Genomic DNA, 27,627 nt, shown 5'->3' on the forward strand with positions numbered 1-27,627 from the left:
GAGAAAAGAATCAAGACAGTGAATTCCATTTTGTTAGGACACTATGAAACTGACACTCTTATAACACATTTGAATAAAGAAAATAAGTATCATATACTCAAAAAATAAAAAAAGAAAGAACATCTACAAATAGGAACCTGGGACCCAGTGCGAACAAGTCTCAGTCTCTGTTGCCCAGCATCACCTCTGAGACAGCTTTACAACACTCCACAAACCATCTTAAAACAATGAAAGACCCTATAGGTGTGAAGGAAAACACCTACATTTGATGACTGAGAGTGAGCACCACTGAACTTTCTTCCAGCGACTGCATGTGAGCCAGTGATTGACTCTTTTAACCAACTCTGCTAAGTGGTCAGGGTCAGACTTCATGATCTGATCAAATTCTGCAAACTAGGAAGTGAAATAATTTAATATCAGTATTAAAATATAAATATATTTAAACACACAAAAGACATAAAATAGAATTCAAATCCAAAATCTAACTGTCGGAAAATGGTCACATGTTAATTACATAAGCCTTGGCGGAGAATACAACAAACCCAAACATACTTGGCCACATTTTGCTTCCTTTCTTTCTTCAGGAGTTTTTTTGGAGGTAAGGGAGGTTACTTAATGCTAGGCAGCATATTCAATAACAAAAGTGAGGGGGAAATGACTTTTAAATTACAGATGGCTGGCAAGAAGACTTTATTGAGAAAAGAATGAAAAAGGACTACTGTATCTCTGAATTGGCTCACCCCCATTCTCACATATCCTTATGGAGCTTTTGGTAAGTGCATATTAGCTATATACTACCAGGTACCATCAAAATTATTCTGTCTCTCCTAACTCCCATTACCCACCCCCAACCTGTTTTGCAGTGGCACAATCTTGGTTTGCTGCAGCCTCAACTTCCCAGGCTCACGCAATCCTCCCACCTCAGCCTCCCAAGTAGCTGTGTTAACAGGCACGTACCACCACACCTAGCTAATTTTTGTATTTTTTTTGTAGAGATGAGGTTTTGCCATGTTGCCCAAGCTGGTCTCAAACTCCTGGAACCAAGCAATCCCACTGCTTCAGCCTCCCAAAGTGCTGGGAGTATAGGCATGAGCCACAGCACCCAACCCCCATTTCCATTTTGAACAGAGATGAGAAATTGCTACTAAGTGACAGACAACACAAATAAAACAGCTAATAGCTTCTGAACTAATAAAATACATTATTTCCACTATATACCACAAAATTCCATAATGATTTCAATCCTTTACCAAATATCCCACTACAATATTAAGAATGTCAAAAACCCATCAACCAATATAATGGCTTCTTATAGTCAAAATTAAATTAAAGGTAACATAACGAGAGTAAAGATATTTAAATCTTTGTCTTAAGCTTTCAATAAATATTTCTAATTTTTCTGTAGTTTAAACAAGAAAAAGTGCTTTCTCTATGAGACTATTAGTTCTCAAATAGTTATTAAAGCCCTAAAACAAGACTGTCCAAGCTGCAGTCCATGGGCCACATGTGGCCCAGAACAGCTTTGAATGAGGCCCAACACAAACTCATAAACTTTCTTAAAACATTATGAGATTTTTATTGCAATTGTTCTGTTTTTTTAGCTCATCAGCTATCATCAGTGTTAGTGTATTTTATGTGAGGCCCAGGACAATTGTTCTTCTTCCAATGTGGCTCAGGGAAGCCAGAAGACTGGACATCTGTGCTCTAAAAATAAATGTGGAGTTTAGAATAAATATGTATGATTAAAGCTAAACAAATTATGAACATTATATATTATCTTCAACTTTTTTTTCTTTTCTGGGAAATGGTATGGGAAATGGCAATTCATGTTTTTAGTGACCATATGATTCAAGAATAATACAAATTATTAAATACTTTAAGATATTCACTAACCCCAACTATTTGTTTTCATGATGTTACAACTTAAAGTAAAAATGTATATTTACCTTGCCAGGTCTAAAAAATACTTTGGTTAACCCAAACTTGTAGTCATTCTCATTTAAGCCCAAAGCTTTAAACAAAGCCTGAAAAATAAAAGTTAAAAAGTTAGTCAATTATTAATAGAAAAGACAAGTTTATAGTTAAGAAATTTCAATTTGGGTTGCATTTATACCTTACAAAATAGTCTTGGATCCAGTCTTGCAAGTTTATCTGGCATATACTTTTTGTACATATTGTAGAGTTCATGAAATGAAGCTCGTGATGGGAAACCACCCTGCATCAAGTCCAAAACAGACACCATCCCTAAATTCAAGAACAAACACAAAGCACTGTCAATCACTGTTCGAAGTCCAAAGTAACTTGTGAATGATCAATTTTATAAGTTATTATTTAGAAATGGACAATTTATGAGAGTTATCAGCAATTAAATATTATATAGGAAATATATTTATAGTCATTATGTCCCAACTTATCCACCACCTAAAACTACTATAGTCAAATTTCCTCTAAACCCAGTAAGACTCTTTTCTAGAGGCAAATTATTAGTCTCTAGACAGATCTAACTGGGCACAGTGGCTCATGCCTATAATCCCAGCAGTTTGGGAGGCCATGCCAGGCAAACTGCTCAGCCCAAGAGTTAGAGACTAGCCCTGGAAACATGGCAAAACCCCATCTCTACAAAAAAAGAAAAAAATAGAAAAATTAGCCAGGCATGGTGGTGCGTGCCTGTAGTCTCAGCTACTCAGGGGGCTGAGACAGGAGGATCTGAGCCAAAGGAGGTGGATGCTGAAGTGAGCCTTGCAGGACGCTGTATTCTAGCCTGGGTGACAAAGTGAGACACTGTATCAAAACAAAACTAAGGAAAGATCAAGTCTAGTTTGTATCTTTTTTTCTGTTAGAAGACTCTGTGTCACAAACGCAGTATATAAGGCAAAGCCCTGCATTAAACCACTTTCAAAGGCCTGAAGTTAATTTTAGAACAAAATTCCTGAAAGAATCTCCAAAAAGTAGACACATTCCCAAGTTATCACCAATGCATAAGGCAAATGGAAAAGAAAGAAGAGCTCACTGTTTCACTATAAAGACTGCCTTTCACTCACCTGTCAAAGCAACTAGACTACTGGGATGATTAATCTATTGGATAAATACCTATTTTCAGTATGACTCTAGTGAGTGGTTAATCTGAGTCCACAGTCAATGCAAGATTTTCAGGTCAGAAAGAGTGTGAAATAGGCAGGGAATGGCTGAACAGCTACAAGTGATGTCAAGACTTTTATTTACAAGACCTAGATTTCAGTCTCTGGGACTATTCAAATCAATGGAGAAAATAAGATTATTCAATAAACAGTATTATAACAAACGGCAAGCCATGTGGAAAACAAAAACATTAGATGCTTGTCTCACTTCTTACACCAAAATAAATTACTGCTGGTCAAAAATTTAAATTAAAACAAACTCTAAGGCTTTTTAAACCAGTTAATTTTTATTTTAAAGTAATCTCACAGGAAAGATGGCCTTTCCAGGCAGTCAGATTGAATTTTAACACATTTGACTGGCAAAGGTATAAGATATCAATTAGTACTCAGAGCTGATGACAGTGTAGGAAAACACACAGATGCATTCTTAGCAGCAAAGTAAGCCAGTGTAACAATTTTGGATGGCAATTTGGAAATATCCCTTTGGTTCAGTAAATCTATTCTATGATTTTTCACACTTGTGGGCAAAGATATGCATGTGGACAATGTCCAGATGTCCTCTGGGTCATTGTTGGCAATAGAAAAAAAAAATCAGAAAAAAACTAAAATATCAATTGATTATGTTACAACCATATGATGGGATGTGAAATATTGATTTAAAAGAATAGAGCAGAGCTTAATCTAACCAATATAAAAAAATATATCCAAGATGTAGAGTTAAGTGGTCACCCCTAAGAGCTGAGCTTTTTTGTTACTTATATTATTCTGTACTATTTAATTTGTTACTGTGAATTTTCAATATTAATTAATGAAACACATACAAGAAATCAATTCTATGGGGGAAAAAAAAATCTCCAAAACTAGATTTAGCTTTAGACTTTGCTTGGAGAAAGAAAAGTAAAGTTTGGTTAGTATCATCACAGTTTTGGGCCATTTGTATCAAATAAACAAGTACCTTTGGAAATGTACACATCTAAGTCTCCTGGCTTGCCCTGTAGCGGCAAACTATAAACTGGCTCACAGTTCATTAAGAATTTCATGGTGCTTAACAAATTACCAAGCCTACAACTGCTTCCTCAGCAATTGAAACTAGTTTACTCTTAAGCTGTTTTGAAGCTTAATTTTTTTTTAACCACTAAGGCGAATACTCTGCCTTCTAAACATTTCCATGAACTGGCTTTTACTCTTGCAGTTTGGTGAGTGGCTTCTTGGTGCCGAGCTGGCACCCCTCTTTGCTACAAGACAGGCAGCACAGCCCCAAGGTTACAGAAGAAGAAAACTTGACTTCTCTCAACCTCCCCTACTTTGCCCTGGTGTTTGCCAATCAGAAGATAGTAATTTTAGGCCGGGCACGGTGGCTCAAGCCTGCAATCCCAGCACCTCAGAAGGCTGAGGCAGACAGATCACTTGAGGTCGGGAATTCGACACCAGCCTGGCCAACATGGTGAAACTCAGTCTCTGCTAAAAATACAAGAACTAGTCGTGCGTGGTGGTGGGCGCCTGTAATCCCACCTACTCAGGAGGCTGAGGCAGGAGAATCACTTGAATCTGGGTGGCAGAGGTTGCAGTGAGCCAAGACTGTACCACTGCACTTCAGCCTGGGTGACAGAGTGAGACTCTGTCTCAAAAAAAAAAAGTAATAGTAATTTTAGTAAAAGGTGCCTTAAATTTATTAACTCTCTTCAAAATGAAAAAAATAAAATAAAAATGGAAAGTTAAAATACAATCCAAATCTTAAATATCTTTATTTTAGAAAGCTTAATAAATATTTTTATTTCTACAACTTATTGATAATTTTTGCATTTTCTCATCACCTAGCTACATGAGTGGAACAAATTCTATATCATTATTACTATTACAATATCTATTATTGGTACTTAAAAAAATTAAAGTATAATGAATTGATATTATCTGTTACAGTGCCAACATGTCTTAAGATGTTGAAATATACTGCTTATTGAAAGAGGAATCCTAGCTAAAGGATTCATCAGTAGCCCACACTGTCTCTGCTAATCTAATAGCATATACAGCTAAACCTAAACAGGTGCAACTTGCCAGGACACTAGGTGTTCACTTAGGAAATAAAGAGGAATCCAAATGGGAAAAAAAATCAGCTTGAAGAAAGTATTACAAAAACACATCTCTACTTTATGGAAGAACACAACAGACATGAATTACTTAATTTTCCAGTATTTGTTAGAATAAGTCACAAATAAATCTTCATATTTTCTACACTGTTCATTCCATTCAACAAATATATACTGAGTCTAGTATATGCCAGGGAAGTAGAAATGTATGTGTAAGCCAAAACAGATGCAGTTCCTGCCCTCATGGGGCTTATGGATTAAAGGAGGGGAAAAATAAATAATTATACAAATATGTACAAAATTTGTAACTACAACTGTGAAATAAAGGCAGTTGAGCTCAGCACCCCAAACTCAGGCTCCCCTCCAAGTCACGAATATCAAGAAAAGCTCTCATAGGAAGTGATGACACAGCTGAGATGTGCAAGATAAAGGAAACGGCATGGCAAGAACACCCCAAACAAAGGAGGCAGCATGTACACAGGCCCTGTGCTGGGAGGAAATATGCAGCATTTAGGGAACTAAAATGAAAGTCAGGGTGATTTGAGGACAGAGGGGAGAGAAAGCTAGGGACACAAGGGCCAGGCTCTATGGGACCTCTTCACCCTAATACTAATCTGAAGCCATCAGAGCATTTTAAGCAATAAAAGGACATGATGATTAGAGATGAGGTGTGGAGTGATAATTCTGGATGTATGTGACAAACAGAATGAAGAGATAGGAGAATACTTAGGAAGCTACAGCAAAAATCCAGGTAAGAGATGGTGACAGCTTGGATTAGAGACTATCAGGACTCACTGTTTAGGAGGTTAGATCAGCAGGACTGGGGAGCCTACCTAAGGGAATATACATCTCTGCTGTTCAACTTGGCAGTCACTAGCCACATGCTCTATAGTGACACTAGCCACATGACTACTTAAATTTAAATCTTTTAAAAACAAAATTAAGGCCAGGCATGGAGGCTCACACCTATAATCCCATCGCTTTGGGATTTGAGCCCAGGGGCTTGAGACCAGCCTGGGCAACATAGTGAGATCCTGTCCCTACAAAAAAAATTTTTTAAAATTAGCTGGACATGGTGGCACATGCCTCTAGTTCCAGCTACTTGAGAGGCTGAAGCAGGAAGATCACTTGAGCCCAGGAGGTTGAGGCTGCAGTGAGCCATAAGTGTGTCACTGCACTCCAGCTTAGGTAACAGAGTAAACCCTGCTCCTCCCAACCAAAAAAAAAATTAAAATTAAACAAAATTTAAAATTTAGTAACTAACTCATTCCTAGCCACATTTCAAGTACTTAGGAGTCAAATGTGTCTCATGGCTACTAAATTGAGAGATATGGAATATTTCCATCATCATGTAAAGGTCTTCTGGACAGTACTGACATAGAATGAGAAGAAAAACAGGTCTAACTTAAATCCTAAAAGATGGTAACAAATATCCAGGTAGAAGAAAATGAGCCTGCACGGGAATCAGGAATGGTCAGAGAATTCAAAAGAAAACCATGGGCATAGGCCATGTCAGGAACAAAGAAAGAGTCAAATGTGGCTATGAAGTCCACTAAAATAAGGACTGCAAAAGGGACATTTGCTTCAGAACAAGGCAATCACTGGCGACCTCATCAACGTGGGAGCTAAATTATCCTGGGGTTAAAGAGTAAGTGGAACGCATGAAGCTGAAAAAGCAAGAATAACCTATTCTTGGAGAGAAAAGAAAAACAGTAAGGAGGAGGAGGTAGCTGTAAGGGAACATGGCTCAGAGAAGAGATTTCAGCATGTTTAAATGGTAATGGAAAAGATCCATCTGAAAGGGAATAGTATGACAAACATAAACAATGCTGAAGATTCATGAAAAAGGAGGAAGAGATGGCTTTCAAGGAACTATAAGCCTCAACCAGGAAGAGAGGCAACCCCTACTTTCTTAACAGAAGGGACGGTTAAGTGGTAGGCAGAAGTGCTGGGTAGCAGACAAGAGAAGCTTTAGGATATTTAGTTAAGGAGGTAAGTCCATCTGCTAGCAGAAGCGCAGAGATCTGAGGAAAGAAGGATGGGTCTGACCAATCTCTGATGAGAAACAGAACATGCTGACCAGGAAAACTTGACAGGACAGGTTTGAGAGCCCTTTAAAGATCAGTGATGATGAATTTAACTGATGCCATCCTGTCTTGTCTATCAACACTATGCAGATAAGAAGAAAATACAGAATTAGATTCATCAATAGCTACGGTGTTGTGAGAAAGGTCAAGGGTAGATCCAGATTTGTGAGGCGGGGGCTGAAGCTTATACAGCTGGGGAGAGGCCTTTAGGGAAGCAGAAAATTACATGCAGGGCGCTTTGGAAGGGGTCTATTTAAATGAAGGACCCTGAAGCTTAAGTAACCTTAGCTTCATAGTAAATCTACCTCTCAAAGCAGCAAAATAAGGAGTCAGAGAAGAAGAAAGTGTAAGGAAGTATCAGGAAGCTGAGCTGAATCAAAAGGTAAAGAAGAAAGGAGAAGGCCGATACCTTGGGAAAAATTAGGGGTAGTGTTGGTGAGGAGGGAGGATGGGCATGACATAAAGCAAACAGGGCAAGCCTGGTGCCTGAGCAAGGTCAGACACAGCAGGGTGGAGGGGTAGGAAGTGATAGTTTAAGCAAATGCATGAAGTGTCACAGACACAGAGGGAATTGTGTTTTCTTTTTTTTTTTTTTTTAACAAGTGGTGGAATGGGAAGAAAGGACAACAAAAGCTACCTTCTGACCGTCATGTGTGGAATGAGAAATGAACTACTGCTGGATTGAGAAAGCTGCCTACTTAAGGAAGATCCAGTTTTGCTGTTAGAGAGTTTTCATAAATGTTTAATGTTTCATAAATGTTTAATTTCACAATATACAATATCTCAATATTGCTCAAATAATTTGCCATCCATGCTTTTCTTTTCTTTTCTAAAACAGATCTTGCTATGTTGCCCAGGCTGGCCTTGAACTCAGGCTGAAACAGTCCTCTTGCCTCAGCCACCCAAGTAGCTGGGACTAAAGGTGTAGGCCACCCACATGTGGCTCTATACTTTTCTTATAATTAAAGAAAACAGATGAAAATTTTATTGCACTGTAAAATAATCAAGATAATGGTGAATCATAAAATATCCAACCTATTAAATTGTATTTGGGCTACGACTACTAACACACAGTGACAGAGATTATGAAAATACCTGAACACTGAAGCTGAGACAGAATTTGAGCACCTTCAAAGTGGTGACTTGTCATCTTTAAGTTAGGTTTGATGCAACGAATGAAGCTCGCTCCCTAGGAAAATAGAGGTACTTTTTGTTACAATACATATAGCATCCTTATTTTTCTGTTTCTATGAATACCTGCAACTTTCAAAGCATATTAATATTAACATATGAACCTGTAAAAGTAATTACTAAAGAACTCAAAGCTGGGTGCAATGGCTCATGCTTGTAATCCAGCATTTTGGGAGGCTGAGATGAGCAGATCACCTGTGGTCAGGAATTCAAGACCAGCCTGGCCAACATGGTGAAACCCTGTCTCTACTAAAAATACAAAAATTAGCCAGGCGTGGTGGTGGGCACCCATAATCCCAGCTACCTGGGAGGCTGAGGTAGGAGAAATGCTTGAACCCGGGAGGTGGAGGTTGCAGTGAGCTGACATCACGCCACTGCACTTTAGCCTGGGTGACAGAGGATCTCAAAAATATATATATAATAACTCAAAATTTTATAAGCATACTTTTTCTGATTTAAAGTTTACAATGACTTTTTGCATTATTAATTAATGTTACAAAAATACTACATTTTAGATTTGAATGTCAAAAACTGTAAAAAGAAAAGTCTTTCACTGTAAAGTTTAACACATTTAATTGTTTAACATATTTAAACAATACATTTTGCAGGATGAAGTACATGTGATCTTTTCTATATTTAAATGTATTTATGTATGACATATTTCTATAAGAAAATTTCCCTATGACAAAAGGAGTAAATAAAATTATGCCCCTTAAGATTTAAGCCATTGTGTAAAAGAAAACGAAACAATATTTTCAATCATTCTATTTCAAAATACACAGTAGGTCTCTAAGCCACACTGTTGTACATTTTAACATTTTGTTAAACAATATTTTTAAAAGCTTAAAGGCATTCATTTGGAATCAATATCATATTATGCTGAATGAGGTAAAAAGAATACTGATTATGTATACAACGAAATGTACTGTTGACTACTGAAATAATTAGACATCCAAATAACTGTTTCTCTTCAAAACAGTTACCCTGCAAAACAGAAGAATTATTTCAACAATGATGCCCTCTACAAACACATTTATTTATTTATTTATTTATTCATTTATTTATTTATTTTTATTTTTATTTTTGAGAGCGAGTCTTGTTCTGTCATCCAGGTTGGAGTGCACTGGCACGATCTTGGCTTACTGCAACCTCCGCCTCCTGGGTTCAAGTGATTCTTCTGCCTCAGTCTCCTAAGTAGCTAGGATTACAAGTGTGCCCCACCATGCCCGGCTAATTTTTGTATTTTTTAGCAGAGACGAGGTTTCACCATATTGGCCAGGCTGGTCTCAAACTCCTGACCTCAAGTGATCCACCTGATCCACCTGCCTCAGCCTTCCCAAAGTGCTGGAGATTATAAATGTAAGCCATGACACCCAGCCCACCAACACTTTTAGAACATGTTTTAGAAATCCTTTTTTTCTATAAATCACAAAGTAATCTCAAAATTTTTGAGCAGCACCCTATCTAAGAAATAAAAATAAAATACTATCTTCATCAGTCTTGGATTTTAAAGATACATGGCCTTAAGAGATAGATATTTGCAGCCAAAGAGGATGTTAAAAAGATTTTTAATGGTTCCAAAAATAAATCTGACTAAGTTAAGCAACAATAATACTGATATAATAAATGTCTGGCTATTCAAAACGACTATTTGAAAAAGCATATGCAAGTTCTAACCAGGTGCCGTGGCTCATGCCTGAAATGCCAGCACTTTGGGAGGTCAAGTCAGGCAGACCACTTGAGTCCAGGGGTTCAAGACCAGCCTGGCAAACATAGCAAAACCTCATATCTACAAAAAATACAAAAATGAGCCAGGACTGGTGGTATATGTCCATAGTGCCAGCTACTTGGGAGGCTGAGGTGGGAGGACCACGTGAACCCGAGAGGCGGAGGTTGCAGTGAGTTGTGATTGCACCACTGCACTCTAGCCTAAGCGAGAGAACTGAGACTTTGTCTCAAAAACAAAAACAAAATTTCAAGTTCTGTGGATTTGTGTAAAAAATAAGTCTTACTTTAGAATTATGCTTCATTTATATAAACCACATAAGAAATTTCTTTCTATGATGTTTTTCTCATTTAAGAAAATGGGGTGAATTACTAAAATGTATAGTTAAAAAACAGGCTTCTAATAAATTTTGCCTCCACAGCAGGGTGCAAAAATATTTTGTCCATTTTTTCCACATCAACATTGCCATGTCTGGAGAACGTTATTATAAGGGTAATAAAATGAGATTGAATTTCATGCCTAATCTTTAATTCTAAAAAAAAATTATTCTCCACAATTACTACTTATTTTTACCTTCCTGAAACTGTAAGATAATCTTAATTTTCAAACAGTCAAGAATTCTATATATTTATAAAATAATCTGATTTCACATATGTATTTGACATTTCTTCAGAAAAACCTAATCAAAACTATAACCATTTTTAAAACTAATTTTTTAAAATAAGGGAATAAAGTTTAAAATGTATTTTTAATTAGTACAGGGTTACTATGCCTACTTGCATAATTACTATTAATAGTTTTAGATGACCAATAAAAAAACAACCTGTTTTTTTAACCGTACTCACAGTACTTCGAAGTTTATCCAGAAGCAAATTTAACTGTGTCTGTGAAAGAAAGGAAATCAGTTTATTATTTCAAAAAGCCAAAGTACACAGTGTAATGAGTTAATATTAGCTTTCCAGTATTGGGATAAAATAACATGCAATAACATCCAAAATCAACACATTTCAGTTTAACAACCTCCTGGTACACAAATTCTTTAACAGACAGCATCATGCAAAATGACTAATGTAAAGTAAGGACAATAACTTACACAGAAGTTGTATAATTAAAAGACTGAAAATTAGCAATATTTAAAAACATACACTCATATTTGCAGATGGGATGAATGAGGAAAAATGTACAGGCAATGAAGGAAGTAAATGAAAATACTGAGGATGCATTTAATAAGAGATCAATAGCACAGTATTTGAATGTGGCAAACTGCTGTTTGTGTCACACACATTAAGAATGAAGACATGTTTAAAATATACACTAAAAGTATATATTAGGATTGTTTTATGGAACACTTAGTGTAAACAAAATTGTCCTGCCTAGCTACAGATATCCTCTTTAATGTTTTAAAACATTTTACATTTCAGTTATTTTTAAACGCTTGCACAATTTTCTCAAAAAAAATTGACAATGAACATTACAAGTTACTATGCTTTCTTGTTTTTATAACATCGATTATAATGTGGTATGGTGCAGTGTATTAAAATTATTTATTTGCCTTACTACTCTGCAAAATAAGTTGATAATGTAAAATTTTTCTATCTGGATTTTATACTGAGATATTTATTATACTACTTACAAAAGACAAACTAATATGTTATTTTTTAAACTAATATATTATATTCATCATAGCTATAATTAATAATAAGTATAGTTTACCGAACATCATTTATAAGTCAGGTACTCCTCAAAGCTTTTCACAGGCATTACTATGTTTAATCTAATTAAGGACAGAACACGACAATCCTAATTAAGGACCTCATTTTACAGGTGAAAGCACTGAGATTCAAGGAAATAAATAACTTGCCTGAGATTACGGAGCTAATAATGGCAAACATGATTCCAACATCGGCCTGACACCAAATTTCATTCTCCTATGAGTGATACTATTACAGTATACATCACATAAACTGAGAGGCTTAAGTTATAAAATGGAATGGATTTGTCATTGAATTACAGAAATACAGTTGTATCTCACTTATCTGGTTGACAGAGTTTTGACAACCATAACTCAATCTGAACCACCATGCCTAAGAAGTATTAAAGTGACTAATTTGTAAAGAAAACAACTGTCACAAAGTCCAGACTCCTTCATCCACAGACTAAAGCACAGTATTCTCCCAAAAAAAAAAAAAAAAGGAGATAAAATCAGAATAGAAGCATCAAAATAAACTTTTAGCAGCTGAGAAGAGAGGGAAGAAAGTCAACTATCAAAGAACAGTCAAGGACCATAAGGCTTAAGAGTAAAAAGCCTCAGGCAACTCATGCTTTATTTGTATTTTATTTTTATTAGAAAACATACCAATATTCGTATAATAGAATTATGTTTCCATAAAAAAGGATGACTTTTTCTAAAACAATGACAGTAAAGCGTTTATGTTTCAATAACCTGAAAAAGGCACTTCACAGTAGAAAATTTCCAGTTTCCAGTGATGCTAGATAACTGAAGTACTGCTGTAAACGATAGCCTGTTTTGTGTTTATTGCCTTATATACTTTGATTTTAATTTAATGAGCTATTCTACTATATTTAAAATTAAGAATCTATTACTATTTTATTTCAAGGTATCTCAGAGGAAAACGTGAAATATTTTATTATTAGTATTCAGCTATAACTTTCAGAGGCTTAATGTAAAAAAAGTGTATTAAATACAAGCAATTATAAGAAGTTTCAAGGCTCAACATAAAAGATTAGTAATACAAAGAAAAACTGTAAGAATTTATTTATATTGTCTAAAATTTCAAGTATGTTCTTATCAGCAATACTACAATACACTAGAGTAGGAAAATAGTGAGTGACATCCATTTCTTATAGGCAAATATACTATTTTTAAACCAACCTATCAAATGCCGATTCAGAAATAGAATATTCAAATAAGAAAAAAAGATTGTTCATTGAGAGAATCAGGAACTCATAATTAATGAATATAACTTATAACAAAATTCAAGGCTTTTTATTCAGTTACCTAAAAATGTATTATGAGGTTTTCCCTATATTCATGTTTAAGCTTTAAAAAAAAAACCTAGCTCTTATAAATATTTTATCAATTTAGTTATTTAGAGTCCATTTCAATCCACAACAAATTGGGGAGGCTTATACTATCAGCACCATAACATTCTGACACTTAAATCTTTTTCCTAATTACATTATTTTAAATATTTAAAGTACATATAATGAAAAGCAAATGTAGAGTTTTATTATAAATATAACAATAATACTTTGTGGAAATATATAATAAATTAATTCTCATATATATTTTTGTTCTACATATTAGTTTGTCATTCATTAAACTCATAACATCACAAATTTTAACATTATTTTTTCTACACTAAATACTCAACAACTAGAACCAATTAGTAGTGTTTCTAAGACAAATCCTGTGCTATTCCTTGTCAGATCTTACAGAATAAATTCCTGATCCAAAATTAATAAAACAAATGAAATATTCTTCCATGTTAAATAAGCAATTAGAAGAGTTTGCCACACCTAAGTGCTTATCTTTAACAGAAATTATTAAAAGCTTTAATCAAATTTTAGTGTAATATGCACACCCAAAATGCCACTGTGAGAGAAACACATTGAAAATGAATTACAAACTGAATCATTAACTTGAGATGGGCTCTTTTTAACATGGCAGCCACTTTATAAATAGGAGTCCATGAAGGCGATCATTTACCTGAAGCCCCTGGCTGTGCCTGCTTTCCTCTCTCAACTCAACTAGTCCTCTCTAGCCATCCCGAGCTGGACTACTCCAGCTAAAACAAAACTGCTGAATGAGGAAGGAAACAGAAAACACATGGGAAAGAGAAGGTTTGAAGGTCAACCAGACAGTATGCAGAAGCAAGAACATTAGGAGAAGGAATCAGATATGTTAAGAACCAAGAATGAACACATTCAGAAAATTACAAGCACTTCTGTATGTTCAATTGCTAGGCCTACATTATGATATTTTACATACAAATATCAACAATGCAGGGTCTGCTCTTGAACTTCACTGTGAGATTTCTGACAGTGATCTACATTATCTACTTTAAAATATAAAACAATAATCTCATTTTAAATGTAGTAAAAAAAATAAATAAATAACCCAAATACCTTAAACTTGTTTCCCACGCTGATGAAGCTAAGTTTTCCTGCTTTTTGTTTAGTATCTTTGTTGTTATTTGTGGATGATTCAAATAATTCCCGTATAAACTTATCTCTGGATTCACATATTAAGGATTCAAGAGACATATGTAAAGCATCATTATTTTTCTCCACAAACTGGGTCTGAAAAATAAATCAAACAGGAATGTTTCTGTCCATCTTGTGATAACATCACTTAACATAGCTCTGTCCAAAGGATCTTTCTGTTATGACAGAAATGTTCTATATCTGCACTGTCCAATGCAGTCACCACTAGTCAGTGTGGATGCTGGGCACCTGAAGTGTGGCTAGTGTACTGAGGAACTGAAATTTTACTTAATTTAAATAACCACATGTGAAAAAATAAATAACCAACCACATGTGACTAGACTCTACCACACTGTACAGTTCAGCTTCAACATGAAATGGTTTTTTCTCCGTGAAAAACTTATACTCACTGTTTCATAGCACACTGCCCCCGCAAAATGCCTGATGACGAAGCCTTCATCATCTCTGATGTTTCTATGAACTGCCAGCTTAGATTTTCTGGGAATCTGAAAAATACATATATGAGTTATTAAATGATCAAAAATATATTACATAATCATTCTTTAGAAAACAACTGAGATGTAAAACACTTGAAATTATACAGGCAATTTTCACACTTTTCACAACTACACTGCTTTTATGCATTGAGTATGCCTTAAAGTATCAATAAAATCTAGCAAATATTTGGTATAATCTCTTAGGAAAGAAAATAGGAGTAAGACACACACACACACACACACACACACACACATACACTCATACACACACACAGAGACACAGACAGAGAGAGAGAGACCCCTCCCCAAAAAAAACACAATTTAAAAGTACATGCTTATAATTAAAAAAAATTTTTTTAAAGCACATGCGAAACACAGTTGGCATTTTACAAAGTTAACCACCTATTTCTAAAGCAGTGGTTCTCAACCTTGGTGCTCTATTAGAATTACCTGGAGAACTTTTAAAAATCTATCTCTTTCACATCAGATGAGTAACGTGCCAACACATTAACAAGGCTGAGGGAGGAACATCTCACACATGAGCATGAAAATCCAATCATCAGGCTCATGAACTACAAAAGGATCAACCTAGAGAACTTTTAAACACCCCAAAGCCCATACCATTTATACCAAATGATTTCCATGTGCAGCCAGTCAAAGAAACACCTGACATCAGCACAGGGACTCTCCTACTGTTTCAAATAATATAGCCTAACATATTTACACAAGGAGCCTGAATCTATTTCAAGAAAACTAAATCAGTTTAGGGTTGTACCATTTAATCATAATATCTCATATTTATGTCATACAGTTTCTAAAATGTCTTCACTTACAAGATCACATCTGACCCTTGAAATAACCTAAGGTTAAGAAAAGTGATGTTGGGCTAGGTGCGGTGGCTCACACCTATAATCCTAGCACTTCAGGAGACTGAGGCAGGTGGAATGCTTGAGCTCAGGAGTTTGAGACCAGTCTGAGCAACATGGCAAAACCCCATCTCTATAAAAAATATGCAAAATTAGCCAGGTGTGGTGGAGCAGGCCTGTAGTCCCAACTACTTGAGAGGCTAAGGTGGGAGGATGGTTTGAGCCCGGGAGGCAGCGGTTACAGTGAGCCAAGAAAGTACCACTGCACTCCATCCAGGGCAACAGAGCCAGACCCTGTCTCAAAAAAAAAAAAAAAAGATATCATTTAAAATTGAGAGTCTACTGCCATACTACCCTGAATGCGCCTGATCTCATGTGATCTCAAAAGCTAAGCAGGGTCAGGCCCAGTTAGTACTGTCCAGGCACGGTGGCTCCTGCCTATAATTCCAGCACTTTGGGAGGCTGAAGCAGGTGGGTCACTTGAGCTCAGTTCAAGACTAGCCTGGGCAACATGGCAAAATTCTGTCTCTACAAAAAAATGAAAAACAAAAATCTAAAAAACTAAAACTGAGAAAACTGACTTGGGAACCTTAGAGGCTTGCTTAAGGTTGAAGAGGCAGCAGAACAGAGAGGCTCTTCCCTGGGGAAGGCAATACACCAGAACAAGTAAGAGTGCAGGCTCTGCAGCCAAAGTGCCTAGCCTGACTCCCAACCTACCATTTCTTCACGTGCTATATTAGGCATGTCACTTAACCTCTCCTTGTATGTCTCCTCATCTGTAGCATACACATCTAACAGGATTCAATCATTCAGTAAAAACATTAGAATAGTGCCTTCCACATCTAAGTGTTTGACAAATGATTATTTATTTTCGAAAAATACAACAAAAGGAATAATCTATATAAAGTAGGATTTACTGCCTTATTCTTGTTCTTGGTTGACAAAAGCAGCCAAGGCCCATTCTTGATGCTTCAGTTTACTGTCCTTTAAGTCACATGCCTCTGAGACCCTCGTGAAAATTCTGTTGACTAGCAGTCAGTGCCCCAGGTAAGTCACCTGCTTGTGACTCTAGGTGCCAACTCCTGGTAAAGGTAACCACGCATCCACAGGCCGGCCATACAAAGACCAGTGAGCTATGAATGAATAGGATTGGATACGTATCTTCAATTTTAGCAAAAGTTTTGTTGAGGATACATATTGTTTTATTTCTATCCCCACTGAAGTAACAGAAATAGGTTCCACATTACAAGAAATATTTAGGGATACAGAAGAAATGCAAGTCAATGGAGCAGGTGGTTGTGAGATTTTAGACTCTAGTGAAGGTTAACACAATTATATCAGCTTTTCAGGTAAATTCATTTAACCTGTTTGCCACTGATTTTGTTAATAATGAATGGAAACAAAACTACTTGTTACCATTCACTTAAGTTTCTGGATTCATCAAAGCAATAATCATTATACTATGTTACAATCTCAAAATAATATACAGTTTGTTTGGGAGGCAATTTTGCCTATTAGTTTCCTAATTCCACTAAGCAACTCCAAACAGCTTTTCTTTCTCACTCTCCTGTTTGTTGTTGTTGTTAATGATGTTATCTGTGAGATGAGGCAGCACCTATCTTTGTGGTTGAAACTGACATCCATTTGTGTGGCTAGCACATTGTCTGTACTAGCCAAGCTCTTCCTGGGTACAAGGATGGAGTTGTGCCTTTATTACCTCAGGTGATGATGACTGAATGAAAAGACAGGCTCAGAAGAGGTGAACACAGAAAACATCTCAATAGCCACACAGTCCACCCTCATGGAGAATGGCTCTACTTTTCATTGCCACAAAGACTCAAGCACAGCTCTAGGACCTAACAGCCGTTCAGAAACCAGGTGTTCTGGGCCAGGCGAAGTGGCTCATGCCTGTAATCCCAGCACTTTGGGAGGTCAAGGTAGGGGGTTCATAAGGTCAAGAGATTGAGATTATCCTGGCCAACATGGTGAAACCCCCGTCTCTACTAACAAATACAAAAATTAGCTGGGCGTGGTGGCGCATGCCTGTAATCCCAGCTATTCAGGAGGCTGAGGTAGGAGAATCACTTGACCCCGAGAGGCAAAGGTTGCAGTGAGCCGAGATAGAACCACTGCACTCCAGCCTGGGTGACAAGAGCGAAACTCTGTCTCAAAAAAAAAGAAGAAAAAAAAAAAACCAACCAGGTCTTCCGGCCCTTTTAGAGTGCACCTCTCATTTACTTCTACTGCTGTCTGTGTCTGCTCTTCTCTTTACTCTACCTAATCTCTCTATTGCTTCAGATTCAATTTCCCTCTCTGAGTATATTTTCCATTCAAAACTCCTTAGGAAAGAGGGTCAAAATGAATTGGCTGATCATTATCTAATATGTATTGCCTGCACCAGTCAAGAGTTCTAAGCCACAACCTTAACTGCTGGTCTTACAAATGAGCAGACAGATGGCTGCTTGTGACTCCTGGAATGTGATATCCACTTAGCTCAGAAGGGAGACCATGAAGACAGCAGGTAATCCTCACTGTACTTTTAATTTTTTGACACAGGATCTTGCTCTTTTGCCCAGACTGGAGTGCAGTGGCATGCTAACAACTCACTGTAACCTCGACTCCCAGGCTCAAGCTATCCTCCCACCTCAGCCTCCCTAGTAGCTCAGACTACAGGCACATTGTACATATTAGACAGGTGAAATGTACTTTTCATTAGAGAAAAATTCCCTTGATTACATAAAAATCATATATAAATACCCATCTAAGGAAGATATTGTGCTGGAAATAATATAGTTGCTCTACACATGCCATAATGTTTATTCTAATTATTTAATAATATCTAATAGCTAATGCACCCTTTTAAATAATGTCTTGTCCCACCATAGAGTCTCAGTTTCAGAATGGCAAACTCACAGTGAGTCGAAAATGATCCTTGTGCTTTTGGTGAACTGCAGATGTAAAGTGTTGATCACTTGGCTGGGGAAGGCGATTTTCTTCATCTAAAATATCCAGTATTCCCACTAATTTGGCTTCAATTAAATCTATTTCAAAAAATGAAACACTCACAACAGTGTAAAAACATAACATTTTAAAGATATGTGAACAATTCACTGATCACAGATTTCAAGGACTGACCAGAAACAAGATAGCACATGATTCTTCTATACGTGTTCTCTCAAAAGTTACAGAGAGCTGATGGATTTTTATTTCAAATCTGGCCATTTATAAAGAAGTAACAGTATATAATTAATATAGGTTTTAGAAAAACTATTACATAAAGACAGCAAATGACTATAATAACCATGCCATTTGTAAACCAGGAGAAGAGGCTAAGGAATTGGAAATTCCTCCTTTTCCAAATGATAGCTATATTCAAAGTAAAGTAAAACAACAGAAACTTCTGCATGCATAGCTTGTTAATAATACTTTTAGAAACTGATGTAAATGCTTTCAAACAAAATCTGTAACAACACATTTTTACACTCTTTCCATTCGTTTGATTTTCCTTCCTGTCCAAACTAACTATAAAATGTAAACTGCTTGAATACAGTATGTAACAATTATTGAGTGAAACAAAGCTATAAGACATAGGAAGAGAAAGATTCTAAGTACATTGTGAGAAAATGATGCTTCTTGGGTAACTAGTGGTAGTGCAGGAGGGGCATGCTGAACTAAGCTACGAATGCAAGTATTTTGATAGATGTAGTAGGAGGTGAAAGTGGGCCAAAAGACAAATTGAAGGGAAAGAGTTCCAGCCATATCAAACCACACAGTCAAAGACACAGAGGTTAGAAAGGGTCAGTGTGTTAAGGAAATGTGGAGTGGACCAGATGAAATGTGAAAATGCTTTGAAAATTTATACTGATGTAAAGTAATATTATTATTATACCATTTTTTTTTCAAATCTAGCCCATCAGTTACTAACAGGATTGTCAAATTGTGTTTTAAAAACAAGGCTTGCCCAACAGTCTATTTTAGAGATGGGGTGGGAAAGAAACGAAAGACTGAAAACTGGCTGTGGGGCTACAGGGAAAGGTTTCTTGACCACTAAAATGAAAGCAGAGCCTCTATTCTCATGCTGCACAGTGTTATCTGGCTGTGACACATGAAGTCAACTCACAACCAGTTAGAGGGTGCTGTCAACGCACAGAGTACAGCAGAACCAACAGAGTCACAGAAAAGCAGGGCAGACCCTGACAAACTTGCCTGGAGCCTGGCCTAACTAAGGACTTCCTCAGGTGAATAAATCTCTTTGCTGACTAGGCAATTAAGTTTCCCCCTTAACCAATTCACATGCTAACTATTTAAGTAGGAAAACATCCTTCAAAATAAATAGAAGAGATTATAGAAAACTTCCAACAAAGATACCTTTGATGTCTTGGTAGGAAAAAATAACTTCCAAGCAGTAATAGAGAAGTAACCTCTCAAATACCAGTTTCAAGTCATATAACAAGTCATGTCAATTACAAAGCACAGAAAAAGTACTGAACACATTCACTTCATCTTCCCATATTTTTCAAAGGTGGAGTTAAAAAACACATACCTATACAGTCCTGATTATCCACATAATGTACTTCATTAACACCTAAACCTTCTTTTTGATAGAGTTCTTGTTCCTAAAAATTAAATAATCATAATCATAGATATGGAAATACAGAGCAATAGTGAATTTTGTGCTGTTTCTGAACATAACATTTACTAATTAGAATGCAAAGGTTTATACAAACTGGTATAGCCTTAAATGTTTTCCAAAAACATAACAGATTTTGAACATTTGCAGACAGGCACTAAAGTCGAGGAAATAGCAATTAACTGCAAATGGACTCTAATATCAACACAGTGATATAATATATATGAGGCATACATCACTTGGGGAAAATAAGCGTAATTTGGAAGAACAATATATGATCAAATTTGAGTCCTCAACTATGTCTTGTGTCTTCTTAAAATTTTTAAAGGGATTTTATCATACATGGGTAAACTATGCAATGAATTTAAGTAAATATGTTTTAACACTGTTTCCTGAAATGTTTAAATATTTCCTCCCATGAGAGATACTAGAAAAGGTTTCCGACATTCTAGAAGGCATTGTCCACTTTAACACATCTCAATTTGAAATTCACATTTATTTTAAAGGATATTAAAAAAGTGAACATAAATCAAAATACAGTCTCCTTTTTATAATGTTTCTAGATAAAGTTTTTTCGTAGGTTGGTGTAGAAGGGAAGGATTAGCTTATGTTAAATTAGAGGCATGAAAGTAAAACTTCACATGGTAATAGAACTAATGTGACTGGATAAACATTTTCAGAAAAATTACCTTACTGGTAAATACTTGTTTTACCTGTTTGTTTATGCCAGAATTCATTTAACTATAGAATGTAAGTAAAATGTACAAAAGCTAGAATGTGCTGGGAAGCCCATAAAAACATAAACATAATAAAAATGTGGGAAAGATAGAAAGGATGGGAATAGGAAACAAAATACTGCACATTTCAGCCCAGATACAGCAGAAGCAGCTGACAGTCCACAAGCTGGCGTGACAAGGAAAGTACTGCCCAGAGGCACTCCAGGACAATCGATGCATCAAATCTGCTGACTTGGTGGCTTTGCTGCCAGACAGCAAAAGGTGAGCAGGCAGCAGAGTAGGCAGAAGCAGAGAGACCTGAAGAAGGGGAGGTACAGTAGGGCATGGTGACTCACGCCTTTAATCCCAGCACTTTGAGAGGCTGAGGCAGGCAGATCACCTGAGGTCAGGAGTTCAAGGCCAGCCTGGCCAACATGGTGAAACACCAGCTCTACTAAAAATATAAAAATTAGCTGGCCATGGTGGCACGTGCCTGTAGTCCCAGCTACTCAGGAGACTAAGGGAGGAGAATCACTTGAACCCAAGAAGCAGAGGTTGCAGTGAGCCCAGATCGCACCACTGCACTTCAGCCTGGGCAAGACTTCATCTAAAAAAAAAAAAAAAAAAAAAAAAAAAAAAAAAAAAAAACAGAATGAGAGATGCCAAAGGCAGGGATGAGGGTAGAAAGTTGTTTGGTGTGGTAGAAGTAGAGACAACAGGCCAGGCGCGGTGGCTCACGCCTGTAAGCCCAGCATTTGGGAGGCCGAGGCAGGTGGATTACTTGAGGCCAGGAGTTCGAGACTAGCCTGGCCAAAATTGTGAAACCCCGTCTCTACTAAAAATATCTGTTGGGTGTGGTAGCCCGCACCTGTGGTCCCAGCTACCGGGGAGGCTGAGGCAGGAGAATCGCTTGAACCCGGGAGACAGAGGCTGCAGTGAGCCAAGATCACACCACGGCACTCCAGCCTGAGCAACAGAGCGAGACTCTATTTAAAAAAAAAATAAAAATAAAAATAGATTTAAAAATAAATTTAAAAAAAAAGTAGAGACAACGAAATCATAAAAAGAAACAGAACTTCAAGTCTATTAAAAGTCACTAATAAAAATAGATGTTCACTTCTGAGGAAGCCCCCATTAAGAGTTTTTATCAGGTCCCTAAACTTCAGCTGAACCATTAACACTTTTGATGTGCTTGAGCCCCAGGGCCTCTGCCGGGCTTCAGTCACCTTCTATTATACAACATCCATCCCCACCCATCAGGGTAACTGCAGCATATCTCTTCCTTGAAATTTAAAACAGCTTTATGCAGATCTTAAATTTAAGTTATAAGGGCAATTACCTCCTTCAGAATCCTTTCATTAAAAAATTGTTGAAGTTTTTCATTGCAATAGTTGATGCAAAATTGTTCATAACTGTTATGCTCAAAGTACTCTGAAAATATAAAACCAGAACCAAGAGTCATTATGAGATCAACTTCATATAAATTTATCATAGAATAAAATGTAATTGTAATAATGGCCTAATTTAAAATTAGGTTAAAAAAATATATATACACGTGTATATATATATATATATTTGTTCTACACTTCCCAAATGTTCTCATTTCAAGACAAAACTTTATAGGCATTAAAAGTATTAAAAATACCCTGCTTCAGTTGACAAGGTGTTTCTCAAATGAGATAAATGTTGTGTACTAAAAGATATAAAATGTAAGTCACTTGTAACTATTTATTTATTTATTTTTGAGACCGATTCCCTGTCACACAGGCTGGAGTGCAGTGGTACAGTCTTGGCTCACTGTAACCTCCACCTCCCGGGTTCAAGTGATTCTCATGCCTCAGCCTCCCGAGTAGCTGGAATTACAGACATATGCCACCACACCCAGCTAATTTTTGTGTTTTTAGTAGAGACAGGGTTTCACCATGTTACACAGGCTGGTCTTGAACTCCTGACCTCAAGTGATCTGCCGGCCTCAGCCTCCCAAAGTGCTGGGATTACAGGCATGAGCCACTGCACCCGGTCAACAATTTTTTAAAGCACAGGTATTAAAGCAATGTAAATTAAGCACAAAAATGACTTAAAATACAAGTGCTTTTGAAGATTTTTTTCTGCATAATCTATAAAATTACTTATCAAAAATGCTGTGGATACGAATTCATTTCTAAAATTAAGAGATTATATTACATGATGTCTAAGATACATTAGGCTTTACAATTTTATAATCCTTTGTGCGTGTTATGTTAAAACTGTTGTAAAAAAGGAAAAAACTAATAATAATAATAATAATAATTAATAATTCTCTACCTTTGAACCAAAGGTAGTTCAAAGGTAGAGAATTATAAAGTTTAAAATACATATTGCATCAAAAGCAATACTCCATCCCTCCCCAAATGTAAACACTCAAACATTTCTTCGGCAAAAACCACAAAGACGACACTACTCCTTCACAGCCAGAAACAATGCCCACATCGATAAAGCCCAATACAAAACCCATTAGATTTACACTTCAAGATTTTCATATTTTTGTCATTCAGAGCAAAGCAGCATTCATATGCTGGTGACTCATTTCATTTCTGGTTGAACAGCTCTAGAGCTGTTTAATTACTTATCTTGGTATCTTATTCATTTGATGGAAAATACAGCTACTTGTTGACACCAACAGCAATGAATTTCTAAACATACTAATGAGGTTGTCCTGTAAGTTAGTTCAACCTATCCCCAGCTCTACAAATTAGTCAATGGTTGTAGCAACTCTATCTTTTTTGTTATTTAATTAGTGAAAGTATTATCTTTATTAGTAGCACACAAGGATTGACCTTTATTCAGATGTAGTCCTTTAAGAGTACAGAGATATCCTTAACTATAGCAGTTTCAATCAATGTTTTAATTTTAGCATTAGTATCATCAAAACTAATCCCCACGAGTCTTTCCTCTTCTCTTTAAAGTATCAGCTCCCTACCTAGGTCATATTACGAAATGTGAGTGTAGACATATAATTACACATACATCAAGTAAAATGAGTTACAGGAGAAAAGATTTAAGAACAAATTCTAATGTGTGAAAAAAATATGAAATGAATATATATTCACAAAAGAAACTCTACTTACCAAAACCAGCAATATCTAGGACTCCAATAAAATAAGATGATGTTTCAAAAGGAAAACACTGATTTACTCTGTTTACCACATGATCAAAAAGATGGCTATACACCGTCTTTGCCAGGGCATCACGAGCGTTGTTTGCTTGCTCTACTTTCAGAGGTACCCTATAAAAGAAAACTATACTAGTAAAAATTATTTATGACAGTATACTGTGAAAATGATACCACAGTCAGAGTGCACCTAAACATACCCACAGGGAGAACAAAATAAATACCAAAGGTTGTGGGAGAATAGGACAAAATGGGGCTAAGTAGAAAACTGCTACAAGAGAACTAACGGAATTACCTAAAATTAGATCAAAAGTCTATTATCGGGTTAAAAAAAAGTTAGGCTTAAAAAATCATTTTGACCTTAATTTACATCCTGAATTATTCATGCAAAATTATTCAAAGGAATAACCTTCCTTGTGGCTTTCCTTAAATGCAAAGGAAACTGTTTAATTCAGGATAACTTTAAAGTTTGGTAACTTCTTTACACTGTTTAGGATAAAATGTTTACATCTTAAAATCTGAACTGTCCCATTCTACTATTTAATATAACTAACTATATGGTATAACAGTATTAAATGTTCCAAGTATAGACACACAGCCATTGTCCTCAAGAAAATGATAGTCTGATGAAGAGACACTGCACAGAAGAGAATTTCCAAACACCATGCTAAATACTATCATAAAGACAAGCATGGGGTACCAAGAGAGCACCAAAAAAAAAAAAAAAGTCAAATTTGTAAGTAGAATTGTAAGTCATTCAGATCAGACTGACACTTGATACTTGAGCCTCTCTAAACAGTGATTTCTCACTTACGTTTTCTGCAATTGAACCCTTTCTTGAAGTGAGTTTCATGTGGACACGCTATACATAGAATACATAAAAAGAGCTACTTTGGATCCTGGAATGGCATCGATTGAAAAAAAGAAACAACAACAAAAAACTGCTTTGGAACAAGGAGAAAATGGGAAAATGGAGGAAGCAACGCCTGAGAACCACCCACCTGCACATGTATGGGCTTTCCCTTGGACCACAGAGATATCTCTAAAGAACCAAGTAACTGCAGGCTGTAGGGTGCTGCTCTACAAACTTCTTCCAGAGTTTTTCTTTATAAGAAGAACAATTCTGAATTTGCTTAGCAAAGAATCAGGCTAAGCATACCTTGCTAAAATTTTCAAAAGAGTAAGAGGTAGCCAATTTTCTGAGAGGCTAAAAGCTTTTACAAAAATTCTTCCTGTTTAAATTTGTTGCAAATTTTTCTGAAATATGTCACTAGAGCTCACTGCCTGTCTTATTTAGTAAGAGAGAAAGCGTCTTTTTCCCTTCACAAATGAAGATCCTGCAGTGCCTCAGAATGACAAGGCTGAATGTCAATTTTATTCTACATTACCAAAACCAAAAATATATAAAATACAGGACATGGAGACAAAAGTATACAAACATCCAGGTACAATCTAGAAGTTCTTGGTTACTGATTTTTAAAATCTTGGTTAAGCCCTTATTTCTTGTCATTGGTAATTTCTCCCAAATAAAGAATCCTAAACATAAGGAAAGTGTCATTTGCTAAGTATTTTGCTAAAGTGAAATCTGCTTAGTACAAGTTTTAGTAAACATTATTATCATAAAAAATTAAAGTAAAATGATCTGTTGCCTAAAACTGTCACATATTGATTTATATCATCAGCTCGTATTTTCATAGTTGTAGAAAAGTACATCTCGCTTACCTTATAAATTCCAAATATCAACAAGGAACAACTTTAAGAGCTATGTTAAACTCCATTTATTTATTTGATGGATCACTACACTGAGATGCACAGAATTTTCATCTATCAAGCTCAGGTTTTAAACGTAATGTAACTTATGTTTTTCCTTGACAAACCGAAAGGCAAAATTTTCACTGCGCAATTAGTTAAGGAACTTACTTTATAACTGTTCCTTTGGTGCCCCCTGCTGTTGTTAGCATGACTCTTGTGGTCAAACTTACTCGAAGATCATCTTGGTCCAAACCCAGCAATTCAGCACAACATTCCAAAGACTGAGCAGATTTATTCTTCAGATTACAACCACCTAATGGAAATATATTTTAACTGAAATTAGTAAGTGTTATATAAACCAGATTTTCAAGACCCATTTCTTACAATTATACTTCACTTACAAAAAACTATATAATGGGCAAGGCTTATTTGTAACTCTTAAATCCACCTCACTTTTTCACCATCCTTGTCAAACACCCATACTGCTAAGATCAACAGATGACCCTCCCTTGGGGAAGTCCATGGTATAATCCTTTAAGCACATCAATATTAAACTGCCACTGTTTCATTTTTTATGACCCTATAAGCAAACTACACTAATGATAGATTATAATCCTTTTTAATATATTAACTCTTTAGAGAAATATAGTATCTCATCATTAAAATTCATATGACTCCAATATATTTCAAGGAGTGATTTTAGTGCAAACGCTGTAAGGCACCTGAATAGATCAATTTGGATGTATATATCTGTCTATGGATGTGTTTATGCATACGTAATAAGCATGTACTCACATTGCTTTGAAGTGGGTTGAAGGGAGTGAAGAGACAATTACTATTACCTGTACAGGTAGAGTATCCCTTATCTGAAATGCTTGGGACCAAAAACGTTTCAGATTTTAGATTTTTTCCAATTCTGGAATATCTGCATGATGAGCTCAATTCTAAACACAAAATTCATTTATGTTTCATATACACATTAATATACATGTATACCACTGTCCAGTTTCTCCAACAGCTTGACTTTCTGTGCTAGAGATCAATACATACAAACACTTCCTCTTTTCCTTATTAATGTTACCCTTAGAGGTATCTGCAAGTCTTTTTGACATTTTCAGTATCTTTACACTGCAGAGCAGAAAATAGAAAAAAAAAAAAAAAAGGCAATGCAGTTAGGTCTTGACCCATGTGGGCATTTTGAGAAATCTGCCACTGGCACATCCAGCCTGCACATGTGCCATTTTATTTTTTGTGTGCTTGCGCAGGGGCATGTGAGGAAAAGATATATTGCAGCAGAAGGCGGCCAGGCAGGTCATTTTTGCCTTAGTACATCATATCTATAGATTTCTATTAATAAGGGCTGTTTTAAAAAATACTATAAAGAAAGACAGTGCTTTAGTCTCAGGGCTGATCAGGCTCTACAACTACTAGCTATGTGACCTTGAATAAGTTACTTATTCTCTTTGTGCTCAGTTTCCTCGTCCATAAAACTGGGATAATTACTTTATCTACTTTATATGGTTGTTATTTAGATTAATAAGGTTATGTATGTGAAGTGTT

The 27,627-nt window shown here is 36.1% G+C and overlaps 1 protein-coding gene across 1 annotated transcript in view; it reads right to left on the bottom strand.

Moving 5' to 3' along the window:
* MYO6 (myosin VI) overlaps positions 1–27,627 on the bottom strand; it is a 92,445-nt gene that overhangs the window by 27,579 nt on the left and 37,239 nt on the right. The window contains exons 11-22 of the mRNA XM_011942955.1: positions 26,236–26,380; positions 24,272–24,429; positions 22,504–22,595; positions 20,362–20,434; positions 18,732–18,859; positions 14,866–14,961; positions 14,378–14,551; positions 11,074–11,112; positions 8,407–8,500; positions 2,114–2,244; positions 1,947–2,024; positions 264–393 (exon numbers count right to left, since the gene is read on the bottom strand). Coding sequence (XP_011798345.1) covers positions 264–393; positions 1,947–2,024; positions 2,114–2,244; positions 8,407–8,500; positions 11,074–11,112; positions 14,378–14,551; positions 14,866–14,961; positions 18,732–18,859; positions 20,362–20,434; positions 22,504–22,595; positions 24,272–24,429; positions 26,236–26,380 — 1,338 coding nt within the window. The remainder of the gene's footprint in view (positions 1–263; positions 394–1,946; positions 2,025–2,113; positions 2,245–8,406; positions 8,501–11,073; positions 11,113–14,377; positions 14,552–14,865; positions 14,962–18,731; positions 18,860–20,361; positions 20,435–22,503; positions 22,596–24,271; positions 24,430–26,235; positions 26,381–27,627) is intronic.

The sequence above is a fragment of the Colobus angolensis genome, unplaced genomic scaffold (genome assembly GCF_000951035.1).
Source record: "Colobus angolensis palliatus isolate OR3802 unplaced genomic scaffold, Cang.pa_1.0 Scaffold213, whole genome shotgun sequence".
In the NCBI taxonomy this organism is placed as follows: domain Eukaryota; kingdom Metazoa; phylum Chordata; class Mammalia; order Primates; family Cercopithecidae; genus Colobus; species Colobus angolensis.